This window comes from Atractosteus spatula, chromosome 1, assembly GCF_055471065.1.
Source record: "Atractosteus spatula isolate fAtrSpa1 chromosome 1, fAtrSpa1.hap1, whole genome shotgun sequence".
Classification (NCBI taxonomy): Eukaryota; Metazoa; Chordata; class Actinopteri; order Semionotiformes; family Lepisosteidae; genus Atractosteus; species Atractosteus spatula.
In genome coordinates, this window is record NC_142706.1 from 21,566,287 (window position 1) to 21,583,086 (window position 16,800).

Here is a 16,800-nt window from a genome sequence, read left to right on the forward strand (position 1 = left end):
TGTAGTTTCGACGGGGCTTTCGTTTGCGGTGTTTATTGTATTAATGATTTTGTTTATCCTAATTGGCACTAAATCATGGTAAGGACGAGCAGCGTTGACACTGATGTGTCTTAATACCGTGAGTCCTACGATGTTTTAAAATTAAATTCGATTGCAAACAAAAATATCAAATATATCAAACATATAGTCATTTGTTTAAAAATTATTTTGTTTACGTTAATTAAAAAAATGAAGCTGTTTCTGTAGTCTTCGTACAAAGTCGTTAGTCAGTGGCATGTTTTGCTGTTCTTCTTTATTAACATTACTTAAATCACAGAACAAAAAACAAAGACAATGGTGTGGTTTATGAGTGTCCTTATCACTGCTTTACAAAAAAGTACCTTGTGTACCTTTTTTAAGGAAAAGTGTACCTTAAAGCGAGACACAGCATTTCTTATAATCTAAAGTTCCATTAGTCATTTTCCGTTACTATAACATTATTTAAAACAACCTGGGCTCCATAAAGAAGAAAAAAAATGATAGATTGGTACCTAATCCAAATTTATTTTTCAAAATTAAAGGAAAAACAAATAAAAATTGACAAGGGTACTTTCCCCTTTACAGATAATAACCTACCTACATGTCTTCTGATCAGATACTCTATTGACAATGGTACAATTGAACAACATACTGTAGCACTCTTGGGTTCACGTGGGTATGCGCCCTCACCGCTGCCGCCTCAGGTCAGCCTCCCACCACTGGGGGCTCAAACCTGGGCCTCCGGCGTCACTCAACAGGGACCCAGCCAGTTGAGCTAAAGGGAAATCTCCCGTCAGCCCGACGGCTGCGGTCCCTGCTATTCACAGGGAAGGGCTGTGACGTCAGCACGCTGGTAAGCCGGCTCGAACAACCTGCATTGGCGGCCGTATGCATTACAATAGCAAACAATTCAAATAATTAGTTACTACTGATATTATATTATTGATTTTTGTGAAGCAGTTTTACCCAGCACACAAGGATGTTTGCGTGTCCTTCATTTGCCTGTACTTATGGAGACCCAAAGTGAAAAGAAACACTGGAGAACTAAACACAGCTTCCACAGCCATTTGTGCTCTTGAATTTCCTCATCCCAAATAAAGAACTTCAGGAAGGCTATCTGAGGTACAGTATGGGTTGAAAAATACCACAGTACTTCCCACTTCCCACAGTACTTCAACACCTGAAATAGACATGATGCACATGAAGAGGTGCAAAATTCTATAGAGCTCCAGATTACAGCCCTTTAAATGGTGTGCAGGACCCAAAGGTCTGATATCAGTGTGTATTTGTAGTCTAGACGGTCTTGCTGGAAGGTATGCTGGGGAAATGGCTCCAAGTAGCAAGCAGATCAAAACCCGATCACAAAGTGAGCAAAGGGCACCCGGAGGGCAGGGCACTCAACAGCCGTGTTTGGCTGGGGGCAGTGGTAAGTCAGGAAGGACAGGAGAGGCAGGTCTGAAAAAAAACCACTGACAGTCCATTGTTCTGACTGGAACATCATACTGTTGCATTGTCCCATTGGCCCTTACCAATCATGGCCTCCTAATAATCCCCTTCTATGAATTGGCTACATTACTCTGCTCTCCTCCCCACTAATAGCTGATGTGTGGTGAGTGTTCTGGTGCACTATGGCTGCTGTTGCATCATCCAGGTGGATGCTGCACATTGGTGGAGGGGAGTCCCCATTTCCTGTAAAGTGCTTTGAGTGGAGTGTCCGGAAAAGCACTATATAAGTGTAAGCAATTATTAAGACTTCACGTGAAGATTTGCTCTGGAACTATTTTTTCTATTTTACACAGAAAGTAAATGTCAATGTTTTACATTGGATCTTAAGTATTCACATTCTTTTACCTCTGCCACTCCCATTTACAATTATAAACCATGGGAGTAGATTTATAACACAATTTCAAAGACAGTGAGTGGTGCTGCTATTAAGAGGTCATGTGGCTTTTTCTTCTGAGGGCTTTCTGATTTATCCAAACATGATCTCTCCAAGGAAAATCTGTGTCAAAACTGAAGAAGCAAGCCCCTTAAATTTAGAAATGAAAAAGAACATCTGAAAAGGGACTACTAAATTAATCTTCTGTCTGCTGTGCTTTATGGATGTTTTATTACTTTGTTAGAGTTTCAGATTTTTTATTGAAAATTTAAATAATAATTTATTTAAATCAAGGGAAGTCATTTTAAAATTGGGCAAAGCATTAAGACTTCAGTTAGGAACACCACATTAACTACAACAATGTTGCTCTGGAAACCATTTAAAGATGAGTGATCAATTTATTTAAATACTAGTCCAGTTAATTACAATATACAAACAGAAACCTCATACATCCATTTCTTAAAGGAGCTCAGGGTATCGTTGTAACACCATAATTGCGAAACTTACATTGTTGTACACTGCTGCAATCCTTAATTGGAAAAAGTCTCCATTTCTCAGTTTTTCCACTTGATTTCTGCTTGTTTTCACATTTATTTTCAGTAAATTTATTAATGCTTTTCACAATACTGATTACTGAGGTCCTCCCCCAAATGACCTTGCTTCAATTCAAGATTCAACCAAGATTCAATTCCTTTAAAATGTCGGTGCACAAATTACCTCTTATCCAGAAATTAACCTGTTTAATTTAAAATATCAGTTGAGATGCTTCTTCTTCATCCTTTCCATAGCTGCAGTGTAATTTATGCAGCATACATTTGACTGAAACAATATTAGGTGGTTATGACTTCAATGGATTTATCTGAGTATTTCAGCACAGAAATGAAAACTCAGCATTAAGTCAAAAACAGCATTAAGTCTAAAAAGCAATGGGATGAATGTGCTGGATTGGTCATCACTTTACCCTGCCTTGCGCTCATTGCTTGCAAGGATAGGCTCAGGCTTGCCCACAACCCTGATTTGGAAGAAGTGGTTAGAAATTGGGTGGATGGTCATCACTTGAACAGCATTATTTTATACACAAAATGGCATGTGTGAGGTAGTAAGAGATGGCGTCGGAAGAAAGCCACCCCATGAATAAGGAGAACCTATCAAACCGAGGCACACCTGTACTAAGTAAATAATTGACTCCCAGAGGAAAAGAGCTGATGGGATAGGTTGTGAGTGAAATGGACCACTGCCTTGGATTAATGGAGAGGTGTATAAGAGCAGCCAGGGGGTAATGGGTTTCAGTCTGTGTCTAAGCTCCAGCTTGAGAAGAATGATAGTGCATTATCCACAAGGAGTTATAAATAGCAACTAGTTGGGCTGGGGTACAGGCTTATAGGTTTCAGTAAGTGAAGGAAGTTTGTAAGAAATACAGGAACAAGTAAAGGTTTATTCCATGCTTAAAAGAGAAGAAAAGAAACACGTTTCAGCTGTGGGGCCTTCCTTTGCAGCCTACACATGCTGACACAGCTACCTACTTGAACTACTTGTAGGAAATATAGGTTAGGCTATACTGAAAGAGCTGGAAAGGTGGGCTGACTGCAATGCTTGGTTACTAGGCTCAATGGTATTGCAGTGTACTTCTGAGGAAAAGGCTTGGCCAACTGAACCAGCAGTTGAGAAGCCTTAGCACCTAGAGGAGTAGACCAGCACCTGACAAGTTATCCCCTCCCCAATAATTAGAGTGAAGAGTCTAGATAGCACAGCTGGGGTTCTGAATACTAACATCAGCAGACAGTTATGCAGCCTGAGAATGTGAGGAAGAGCAACAAACTAGCTGCTGCTGTGTCAGGGGTGCAAGTGCTTGAAGACGGCGGTGTCCCTGGCTTAACAAAATCATCAACTATAGACGGAATGGAGCGTGAATGGAGTTTTGTGAAGAGCTTGTAATTGGGTAGTCTGACACTTAGGAGTTGAGAGAGGGTGATTCATTTAGTAAAAAGACAATACTGAGTAAGTATTGGATAAATACTCCAGTGCCTAATGAGATGGGAGAACAGTCATGAGTAAAAATATAGAGCTAGAAAAAAGTTCTGAGTGAGAAGAATATCTGGACAGAGGACTGTGGAGACGGGGAAAAACCTAATGGCTCTAGGAACCTGGAAGCGTTCTGTCTGCAGAACTTAAAGAGACCACTTTCTCTTTATGACACTTGGAAGAATAAACACTTCTAACTTCAAAGCGACACTGAGGTATGAGGGGGTCCCTTGAGCAGAAACAATTGTAAAGTTTACCTTGGTATACCTAGGAACAAGTAATAGGTTTATTCCATGCTGAAAAAAAGAAGAGAGAAAACACAATGTTTCGGCTGTGGAGCCTTCTTCAGGTGTGTCGTTAGTTAGTATTAACTAACTTCTTCAGGTGTGTCGTTAGTTAGGTTAGTATACCTAGGTAAGTTGTGGATTAATGATTGTCAAGGAGTAGTACAGACACACACAATATAAGGTCACATTAAGAGCATAAAACAGGAGAAACAAGAAACAAGAAACAGGCAACAAGGAGAAGAGAGAGGAGGCCAGAGGAGTTGGGACTTGTGCCAGGCGGGACCCCCTACTTCATGATCATCCAAATCAAATCTGACTGGAGCTACTGTACGTTAAGTATCTGAACCTTGTTAGGGAGAGCATGCTATTCTGTGTTTTTAGGGAACGTGGGTTTCCTGGGTGAAAGATACCTCAGTTAGAAACATCTTTCCTGCTTAGGGTGCATTTTTATGGATAGGGATATAGGCTCCAATTTATTTTGTGGCATCCGGGGTGCAGAGAAAGAGATTTTACTGCAAGTGACATTGTATTTAGTTAAAAAGGTAGCTCATCTCTTATGTGGCCTCTGTAGGCATTAAGGGTTTGAAACCACTTATGGTTCTGCGAAGAGCTGGATTTCCTAAGAATATCTGTTTCTTTAAATTAATAAGTGATACTGTAAGGTGTTGGAAGAGCAGATTTAATTTATTACATTTATTTCAGTACAGATTTCAATAAAGTTGCATATTATTTTCATGCATGGAAAGACAAGAAATTATGGCAAATTCTCAATTTAATAGTGAATCGTTTGTTTTCTTGGGTAATGTCAACAGATGATTTCAGCAGAAAAAAAGTTGCTTTTCTTTCTCAAACGTTTCTAACCCATTGAGACCAGTTTTCCACTGTGAAAAACTGTCCATGTAATTAATTTTATACAGTTTGGGAACAGTAGAAAACAGACATAACAGACATAAACACATTAAACAGTTTATCTAATCTTTAAATAAATGAAATAATTGTAACAGAAGTCATCATTGGTAAGCTGACACATATGATAAAATCACTTCCTATGAATTATGAGGGTATTTACAACAACATTCCAGAGTTTTTCATTAAATTAAATACAACTTTGTGTCTCTAGAGTGTACAATAGTAACTGCAGTAAACATGTGATCTGAGTAAATGAAGACTTCAACACAACCACCTTCAACAAATTCCACATGACACTTTGTGGGAACCTTTTTGATTGCCAGAGGCTTATTACATCTAGGCCATGAAAAGTAACCATCAAATAGGTACATTAGGCAATACCATTCAAGTCACACACAGGGGCTTATCAGGCCTAAGCTTATCCTGGTTTCTTGACATGGAGCAATCAGAGAGCACTTGACTCCCACTGGATGTGGCACCAGTCCATTACAGGGCTTTTTTTCCAGAAAATGCTGGTTCCCGTATATACACCTAGGTGGATTAAAGCAAATTAGGCACAGTACTTCACTCAAGTACTGTATTTAAAATCATCACAGTCTTCTTTTCTCTGACATTTACTCAGGGCTATGATATGATTTAAGATATGATTTAGCTTCTTTCCTGCATTTCTTTGACATCTACCAAAGTGATTTTTCTTTTTATCCTCTGACCTACTGACTTCTATTCAGCATATGAGACTAACTTGACTCAAATGTGAGGTTCAAGTAGGTGGCTGCATCAGCGTGAGTGCACTGTAGGTTGCAAAAGAACAGGTAAAGCTTCATTCCATGCTAAAAGGAAAAGAAAAGAAACACAATGTTTCAGCTGTGGTGCCTTCTTCAGGTGTGAGGGGCAGGGAGCAGGGAAGAGATTGGCATGAAGCAGGTGAGAATAAGTGTCCAAACCCAGGGAGAACAGCAGAAGAGGTGTAAAAAAATGAAATCTGCAAATGAATGGAGATGATTTAGAAGTAGACAAGTCTGTTGTTGAGAAAAGGTGGAAGGTGTAATCTAGGTTTCAGGGTAATTTTGGTTTTGAATGTCTTTCTGCAATAGGAGTTCCTCTGTGAGAGATCAGAAAGATTGTTGCCGGTACAGGTGACATTTGTGATCCTCACAGCTCTGACATGTTCCCTGAAAAGATTTGCCAGTCTTCTTCCTGTCTCACCAATGTAAACGCCATGCAGGTATTAAAACTAAAGGAAGTGCTGTCTTCGTAATTTTGGAAATAATATAGATTGACATGATCTTTGCTGGATTCATCCTCATTTCGCTGTGAGTGCATGAGCCCAAAACTTTCTTCCATGGCTCACAGAGACCTCAGTCTAGGAGCTGTAATTTGTGGGAGCACCATCATATTGTATTCATAAATCAAATGAGTGAAAATTAATTACTGTGAATAAATTAGAATAGAATTTTTTTTGATGATCTTTTTTTACAAAAACAACATACAATCCTCTTTCACATAGAAACATTGACACCCAGAACCCCCAGACCATATGCAACCCAAAGTCAAGACTTCCTTTCCCATCAGGCTCTCAGCACCATGAGCCAGTGACAACCCCCTTCCTCTCTGGGGCAGGATGGGTCACCCTTCCTGGGCAAATTATCCTGGCCCAATGCCAGTCAGCATTCGGGTTCTCAGTTTCTAGACTCTTGTGGCTATCAAAGCAGCCCTCCACATAGCACCTCTCTGAGGGCAGGCACACCTCCATGAAGCATAAGCAGTAGATCTCCTTGCCCAGGTGCTGCTGGTAGGTGTAGTTCAGGAACTGGGAGGTCTGGTTATGAAATCAACGGTAGAGACTGCTGCATGTGGATGTACAGACTACTCTTTTCTCGAAAAGATTAGGGGTTACCCCGGCATACTGGCCAAACTTTACTATTGGCCTTTACCAATCATGGCCTCCTAATAATCCCCATCTACGAACTGGCTTCATTACTCTGTTCTCCTCCCCACTAATAGCGTGGTGTGTGGTGAGCGTTCTGGCGCATTATGACTGCCGTCGCATCATCCAGGTGGGGTTACACATTGGTGGTGGTGGAGGGGAGTCCCCATTACCTGTAAAGCGCTTTGAGTGGAGTGTCCAGAAAAGTGGTATATAGGTGTAAGCAATTATTATTATTATTATTATTATTATTATTATTATTATTATTATTATTATGGCTTGTGCCTTAGTCCACAGGATTGGGGCGGCACTCAAAGAGCACCACCCAGATTGCAGTCTGAGTGGAGTATTCCTGGTGATGACACCATAGTTGTTTCTGACGGGGGTCTCGACCTCAGCTAGGTAGATCAAGGTCTCCCCTATCACAAAAGCATGGGATGCACAGCCAGTCATGGGCAACTTGAAAATGGTCCATTCTGTCCAGAACATACAGCCTTAGCTCTGATGACACAATTGTGAAGTTAATCATCAACCTTCGTCCCAGGGTGCTCTGGTACCAAGTACACTAAGAACAATCTTGTTTGTGAACATGGTGCTCATTATGGACAGTCCGTGACCAGCACAGAAGACCAATAACAACTCTCTACTCGGGTAAGATCAGGGAGGTTGTTCCTACCTGTCATGTCTCTCGCGATTATTCCCCATGTGAGCATTGAAATTTCCTAATATCTAGTCGGTACTTTTGAATGTCCCACACCAGCTTAGGCTCCTTCCCCCTGAGTGAAGTGACATTCCACTCCTAAGAGCCAGTTTCCATTGACTGACATTACACCTGACCCTTGATGGTGAGTTCATACGACAGCTCCACATCAGTATTTCTGGCTGAGGGCGGCTGGGTTACGTGGGTAGCCCAACCACCAGATGCTCACCGGCAAACACCACCTCCAGATACAGAATTGTAGAAAAAAATAATAGGAATGGGAAATAATTCTATAATCACACTTGTTACTGTAAATTATAAAAAATACAATAACATGTGGTTTGTAGATTTTACTACTTTATTATTGGTTAATTAAAAAGTCTAACCACGAATGTATTGAACGATTACCACCCAGTAGCATTAACATCTGTGGTGTTGAAATGCCTGGAGAAGCTGGTGTTGTCACACATCAACTCCTTCATCAAGGAGTCCCTGGACCCCTTGCAGTTCGCCTACCAGAACAATAGATCAGTTGATGATGCTGTCTCCCTGGCTCTACATACAGCCTTGGAACACCTGGACACTAAGAACTCGTATGTGAGAATGCTGTTTGTGGACTACAGTTCAGCATTCAATTCCATCATACCCAGTCAACTTGTGACAAAGCTCAGGGGATTAGGTCCTGTGCAACTCTGTCTCCAACTGGCTGCTGGACTTTCTAATCAAGAGACCACAGGTGGTGCGGATAGGTAATAAAACATCAACACCACTCACCCTGAGCACTGGAACCCCACAAGGCTGCTGTCTGAGTCCAAGGTTGTACTCCCTGTTCACTCATGACTGCACAGCAAGACACAGCAACAACTGCATCATTAAGTTTGCGGATGACACCACTATAATAGTGTCACGAACATGGACTGAGATCCGTGTCAGGTCTTGTAGTAGACCCTATGCGATGTGGTAAGAGCTGGAGAAAACAGGAGGTGTGGTAAAAGGGAACACACAGGGGTTTAATAGGGCACAAAATAATAGTGACAATCTGTGAGAGAGTGAACGGGGAAGACAGAACGGCATCCAAATCCAAACGGGTCCAAAAGCAGGTCAGGGCACAGTCCGAGAATCCATCAACAAGGAATCCATCCTGGGACGCAACAAGGTTAAAACCCCTGGGAGGGGGGAACACACGGACAGACAAAACATGGAGGTCCAAGGGTGACGGGGTGAGATCCTCCAGACCCCGGGCTCAGGAAGCGGGAGGTGTCGGGAATGAGGCCTATGCCCTCAGGAGACGGACGTAGGGTTTCCTGGTGCCAGGCGGGCCTCACGACATCCTTACCCTAATGATGAGCGCCGAGGACTGGAGGAGCTAGTCTTTAAATAATAAAGCTAAGAGGGTACACCTGGGGAGCTTAACAATACCTGGGGAGCTTAACAATAATGCACAAGGACAATAATGGGAGCAGTGGAGTGCCCTCTAGGGAGGGATGTCGGGCGTGACAAATAGGACTGATCAGCGATGATGATGAGTTCATTTACAGGGAGGAAGTCGTGCAGCTGCTTAGGTGGTGTCATAGCAATAACCTCGACTTGAATGTAAATAAAACGAAAGAGCTAATAGTGGACTTTCGGAGACACAGGCCACACACTCACAGCCCACTCAGTATTAATGGAACGGAAGTGGAAACAGTCACCAGCTTTTGGTTTTTGGGAATTCACATTTTTAAAGATCTAACCTGGACTGTGAACACTGACTCTATCATGAAGAAGGCTCAGCAGCGCCTTTATTTCTTGAGGTGCCTCAAGCGATGGGGGATGCCAGTACCTGTGTTGGTGAACTTCTACCGCTGTACCATCGAGAGCATCCTCACCAACGGGATCACTGTGTGGTATGGCAACACCTCTTCTCGAGAAAGAAAGGCACTGCAGAGAATGCTCAATATGGCCCAGAAGATCATCGGCTGTGGTCTCACCGAGATTAAACAGCTCTATGTGGGCCGCCACTGTGGTAGAATTCATGAGCTCTTCACCCCACTGCCCTCAGGCAAGAGATACAAGAGCATACGGACACTGACCACTAGATTCTTCAATAGCTTTTACAGACAAGCAGTGCGATTGGCGAACACATTTAGCCATGCCCCTCGGACCACACCTACACCCTCAACCTCATTATGATTTCTTATTTATTGCACATCTCCAGTCATTGTTTACACATCCGCATTGTTTACATTTAAACTGTTTACTTGTACATTGTCTACTGTTTGTATATTGTTTTGATGCACTGTCTGCACTTTGTGTTTTTACACTTGTTTTAACAATCGAGAGACTTTCTGTAAGTAAGAATTCCATTGTACCAGTACATGTACCGGTTACATATGAAAATAAAGTTCAAGGTCGAGTTCAAGTAAACCTCTTACTTTCTAATGCTTTTCGCGCGGCAAGTCCGGTATTGAATTATTTTTTTGTTTGTTTTCGAATCAAACTTGTACGTTTAGTGTACAAAAAATGACATACTACTCGAAAAAACAATTCTGCAACGTAGGCGACACGACAAGTACTGTAGTCTTTTCCACTCAATTGGCCTTTTGACAAAACCTTCCTACAGTTCTTCTAAAGCCTCATTACTGCCGCCTAGCGAGCGCTTTCTCGATTCACTTTCCAGTCGCTCCGACTGAAGTGCAAACGTATTTGATCAGGTTCTGCAAACACATTTATCTAATGGGTTGCAGGGCTTGTGACTATGGGTGTGTCCAAACATGGTACAACGACAGGAGGTGTGCCTAATCAGAAATATTTTATAAGGAGGTGTGTTTATGAATGAGTGTGTTACTACATTTGTAGTGACTGAATCCGGCGGAAAGCAACCATTAAGATTCAGGAAAAAACGAAACTCGGTAACCTCAAAACGTGCACTTAAACTGAAGTCAGTCAGTGCTACGTTAAGTGGCATTTATGTGTATATTCCAGATATTTGGTTTTAAAAGATAGGATATTTTTACTTGATTCTTGCACACGTTGTAATCTCAGGGAAACAGTATGGCTTATGTAAGGAATGGAGCTGGAAATCTAGACGTTGAAGAGGTAAGTTTTAATTGCATTGTAAGACCTATATGTCATACATTTCTTTTCAAAACAGCATTCATTTTGGTACGTCTTACTGTTGTACAATATGGCATACCCAGTACTGTAACTATAGTGTATGCAACAATGACATTGTTTTGATTTAACCTGTCAGTTTAACGGAACTGTAGCAGAGTGTAGTGTAATGGTGTGCAAAACGAATCCTTAAGGTTGTAGCAGCAGAAAATGTTTCATAGGAAAATAATCTTTTATCGGAGACTACGCAATGGAGAGTTAATGTTATAAACGAAATGACACGAAAGTACGATCATCTTAATATTTGATTGGATGTTTGATGAGAACCCGGTGCATTGGTATTAGAGTAAAAAACATGGAAAAATAGTAATGACATAAAATAAGCTTTTGCAACTGAGGCATGTAGCCATACGTCTTCTTAAAAGCGAACTCCCCATCTTTACACATTCATTAGGCTGTCCTTCTCCCAGCTCACCGCCGCGCAGATTGTTGCCAAAAATCTTGTGACAGGTATCTTGTGTTTTTGGCAGTGAAAACGTTTGGCAGTGTCAATTCACGATATTTTACATTTTCGTAGTTTTGTTTTTACTCGCTCAAATGTTTTCAACCATTCATTGCAATCACCGAAAATAGAGTCACCTTAACAACTACCGAGGTCTAGAAACAAAATGTAGCCACAAACTCCTTACATACAAATGCTGTAAAGGATGCTACTGTCCTACCAGGTTGTTTTTTGTCAATAGAAGTTAAGGTTTATTATTATAACCGATCATCCGGAAATACAGACTTTGTAATTTGGTGTGCCCTTGTGCTGCTGTTGCAGTACTTCCCCTGCCTTCGTGGTGGTTTGTCCCAGCTAAATGTGGTCCCGTGAGTCTGCGTGTGAATTTTTGCCAGTTCCCACAGTTGCGGTCCTTAACTGTCAGATTATGAAAATCCGGGGAGATTTTGAGTTTAGAGGAATTTAGAATTTTTTCTACCAAAGCTCAGTGTGTTTTCTTTTGCATTTTGGAAAATGAGCTTGTGTTTTTTTTTAATCCAGAAATGCTTTATTTTCCTAAAACGTATTGTCACTTTTGTAAATCTAAGCTTTCGAAAAAATTAATTGAAAACCCCTTTTCACTCAAATTGACGTATCCTCTGATTTGTAGTAAAGACTGTTCTGCAAAGGGGACATTTTTCAGCTGCCTGTGCTCCAACACTACTCCTAAACATCTTTTCTAAAGATGACAAAAATGGTTCAACCTCTTATATTAAAACAGTTTGACAAAAGGGGTCGTTGCATTCTATGATTATAAATTTAAATTGTTTAAAACTAAAATAATTTAAGCAGGGAGCAGTCATGCCTGTACTTGCAGACATTGCTAAATCAGTTCATACTGAAACTGTACCCTGTTTAAGTCCACAAAATCATCTTGGCTCGTGATAATGAAACTCTGCAAACTAAGCATTGCAAAAACACACTTAGCATCAGACAAGAATGCCATTGTTCTGTGATTTTTACTTTGCGCTTGTGGTGTTAAGCTGCTGGATTGAGAGAACGGTTGCCTGGCCATGGGGCTGAGGCCGTTGGAAAATCTCCCACAAAGTGGAATGAGCCTGAGCACTGTTGCTGATCATAGGGGAGGACACAGTGCGCAAAGTAACAAACACTAGGGCAGCAGTTCCTTCTTTGAGGGCTGATGATGTGTGAGGTCTGGTTTTTAAACTGCGTAAGTTCCTACCCCAGGTCTGATCAAACCCCACTCTTTATAGAGGCTGATTAGACCCACCCTTCTATACATCCATCCATTTTCTAACTACGTCTTCCAATTCAGGGTTTGTGGGGGAGCCAGAGCCGAACCTGGCAAGTAACTGGTGCAAGGCAGGGTACACCCTCAAGGGAGTACCTGTCCGCAGCAGGTGACACACATATGCAAACACACACGCACGCCAGTGCCGGTTTTCTCAGAGGCAAACTAACGTACCATTGTGCCTTTGGTATTGTGGAAGGAAACTTGAGCACCAGAGAAAACCCACACAATCACTGGGAGAACATACAAACACCACACGGATAGCACCCCAGGTCTGGATTTGACTTGGGACCCTAGCGCTGTGAGGCAGCAATGCTAATTACTCCTCCACAGCTCTACCTCCCACCCTTCTAATCTGTATAATGTTCTGCAGAATTTCATTTTTCTTCAGTGGCTAGATTTTGGTGCTGAAGAGAGAACTAAAGAAAGAATAGAATTACTGCCTAATTCTATCATTTCTGCCCCTTTTTTTTTTCCCTGTTAGCAGTAGTTAATGAAGTTACTTTCCAGGTTTTCAGTGTATGATTTGGAAGGATGCATATGATATTTTTTAACTTTTTTGTTTTTACATTTACATACAATAAACTAAGTTGCGCTGTAGGTTTTTCACCAATCCTAGAAACAAAAGTAATCAAATACTCAGAGGTGTTTAGCATCGTTGGTAAAATCACTTGAGGTTATATAGTGAGAAGTGGCATTACCCTCTCATGTTTCTCGTGACTTAAGCCTTTCCTGTGTTTTATACATGAAGACTTTGGAGTGCTGAGAATAGACTGAGTGCTAAAGTAGGGTATAGAGTGAACGTGCTATGTGCAGTGAAGAGGCAACATTTCTTGAGGTTAAATGTATTAATGTGAATAAAAATTTACCTTATAGAAAGCCAGTAGTGCAGGAAAAATATATACTTAATACTAGTAAATGGTTGGAGTTGAGACGAGGTTGATGTTCTCAGGATTTTTCTCTAATCTCAAAGAATAGATACATTCAATTCCAGTTACCATTGTAGATATCTTTTTTGATTACAGCCCAATAAAGAAAATCAGTGGAAGGGCAGAATATAATAAAGTGCATGTCATTACGTAACCCTGTCACAGAGATAAGGTGCTAAAACAATGGTTAGATCGTGGTACTGAAGAGTCCTCAGCTTTGACTAACGACGAGTCTGTCTCTCCAAAAGTCCCCCTGAACATGAATTGTGAAGTAGAGAAGATTAGGTGTCCCTTTGCGGGGTGCCTAACACTTACCCTGGTCCTCTCTGTTCCATACATGGAGTTGTAAAGGTCAATTGGAAACTCATTCTCATTGGCATATTTGCAAATCATTCAAAATGCACACGAGGAGAATGCAGTTTTGACATAATCGGCTCATGCACATCATCATTTATTCTTGGTCAGAGTTGCATTTGTCCACACTGCAAAGTAGGTGGGGGTTCATCCATCCATTATTAGACAGCAGCTTGTTCTTGGTTAAGATCAAGACAACCTAGAGCAGATCCTGGAAGCACAGTTTGCAAGGCAGAAGTACTCCCTAAATTGAATACTAGCCTATCACAGGGCGCACATACAAGCACAATTTAGAGAGACCAGTTAAACTACAGAGCAGGTCTTCGAAGGTGGGAGAAAAGGAGTATCTGGGGAAAAAAACCCATGTAAACATGGGGAGAGCATGCAGGTTCTACATGGAAAGTACTGCAAGAATTGAATTGAACCCAGGTATCAAGAGCTGTGTGGCAGCAACATTAACTGTTATACTACTGTTCCCCCCCAGAAGGAAGTTTTTATTTTCTTTATATTCCACTGTACAATAGGCCTGCCCAAATACAATCTAAACTGCTCTCAGTCGAGTTTCAGGTGTTTTGGTCACAAACCTTCATGTGACATTCAAGTATAATAACATTGGTGCCAGTGATTGTCTCTTAAGTTGTTTTAAATACTGCACTATCAATTGATTCGGCTTGTCTAGAAGTGGATCAGCCTTTTCAGTAGGTTTGTTGTCAAGGGAAACTGGTATGCTGTGAGTGCAGTGTGTCATAGAGGACAGAGTGAAGTGCATTCATCACATGGTTGTGGTGTATTGTATAATATTGCCTTGACTTAACAGTGAGTTAGTAGAGTGTAAAGCAGTTCAGAAAGGACAAGTGAAGGTTAATTTCATGATGGAAAAATAGAAAATAGTTTTGGCTGTTGAGCTTCTTCATGTCCTCAGATGCAACTAAAGAAGGTTGAAAAGCTGATATGTTTTTTCCTGCCTTTCAGCCTGCAGGTAACCTCAATTTCATCATTTGCTCCCTGCACACTGATGTAACTGCCCACGTGAACCGGTACAAAACAAATTCTGCTATGAGCGCCAAAAAAAGAAATGTTTCCAACTTTTACTTAAAGGATTTCATTGTAGTCATTTTTATACATCGTTTTTTGATTTGTAAACTGTAGCCTATTGTGCAGTTGCTCAATGGAAAAAATATAATGATCTTTATACCTCTTTTTTTTTTCCACTGCAATGATTTCTGCATGAACTATTGACAATCAGCAGTTCAATCTACTTCACTGGTCACGTTGCATGAAACGACATTCCAGTGTTGGACATATGATTCCACAAACCACAAAAAAAAACTGTTTTTCTATTCATCACAAAGTGTTTTATGTAAAATATCCATAATTGGTTTTGCATGGCATATTTGCAAAATGTTTGCTTAACCCACAGGCTCCTGGCAATTTTCCATACTTGCAGCAAGGTTGTCACTAACGGATGTTGAAACAATACTTCTTAAAGCCAATTTGTATTACCAACATTCCTTAGCAATAAATGTTTTTGTGCATTGCAACTAAAATTTTTTCCACAAATAGAAAACAAAAGCAAGAGGATAGAGGCATCAGCTTCTTGGGTTTCATTGAAGTCATGGTCTGTCCTTGGCGACCCTGAAGACTTCACCTGTTCTGTGCTGGAGTGTGCTCTAGTGTATCTTCATCATCATCAACAATCTATTTTTAATAAAGAAGGATAGCATCCTCTCAGGAATTTTAACTTTTTTTTAACTGGGATCTGTTCTTGTTTCAGGAGAGTGGGGTATATGTATGTTTTTGATTGTGTACTGTTTTTATATGGTTGTTGGTGATAGTGTGTTTTACAAATGGAAAAAGAGCACAGTAGCTTTTAGCCTTTCATAGCTCTAGACTTACTGTGTACTGTATATGCCTTCCTCTGAAAGAGAAGTGTACTTTCACTTGTCATTCTGTGTCACTTTTAAGGCGAAATGCATTTATTTAAAACCCCCATCTAGCTCTTAAACACCTATTTTTATGTTTTCTGTTTAACTGAAAAGAAACTGTGAAGATGTCAAACCTCAGTGGTTTACTATTACTTTGTGCCAGGCAGTATCAAACCCAAATTAAATATTGTAAATCTAGCATACAAGAAAAAAATCTACTAATCTTTTCATCAGTGTAGTCTTTGCAATTTGAACTTACCTTAATGTGTGAAAACATAAAATGTTAAATTAGGTTTTTACGTGTTTTGCTTAATTCCAGTACAATATGTAGTTTCTAATGTAAGAATCTTCCAACAACTTAATAAAGGAAATACTCGGATGGTAGAACAAATTGAATAGCTTGAGGTACAGATGCCATTGCAGAGACTGACTTTAAAACCTAATAACTTGTATTTCAGAAATGTAAGTTTAAATGCTTTGAGAATGCTCTTGTTTTATTTAGCACTGAAAGATTCCTGTCCTGAAAATGACCTGGACGGAGATTTTCAGTGCATTTCTTTTACAGTGAGGTACTCAGGTGTGGATGTCCAACCCAGATATCGCATTACACCCCATGTTCCATGAACTAACTGTGATGGTCATGTGACATCCAGCTACAGTTCTTGTATTAAAAAAACATGGAGTATTGTGTTCTAATACTGAACTCCATGGTACTCAAGTTTTTTTTGAATCACACTATGGTTTTCAGTTTTGCAAGGCTAAGAAAAATGATTGCTCTTACTGGTAGGACTTAATACAGTATGCAAATGTTGCTTTTTAATATTGTTAAGCTTGATTTGATGTTAAAAGGAAAAGAGGACTTTGTGTAGTGAGTTTCTTAGACACCCCTTTTAAGATATTTTTCTCTATCTGCGTTTATCATACAGTTTATCAAAGCCATTACCTTAATCTAAAAAAATACCAA

The 16,800-nt window shown here is 40.5% G+C and overlaps 1 protein-coding gene across 1 annotated transcript in view; it reads left to right on the forward strand.

The window, feature by feature from the left end:
• The first annotated feature begins 10,570 nt into the window (after positions 1-10,570).
• The window catches only part of ttc39b (tetratricopeptide repeat domain 39B), a 54,731-nt gene continuing 48,501 nt past the window's right edge, over positions 10,571-16,800 (forward strand). The window contains exon 1 of the mRNA XM_088921523.1: positions 10,571-10,820. Within this exon, the coding sequence (XP_088777649.1) occupies positions 10,776-10,820 (45 nt within the window). The 5' untranslated portion in view covers positions 10,571-10,775. The remainder of the gene's footprint in view (positions 10,821-16,800) is intronic.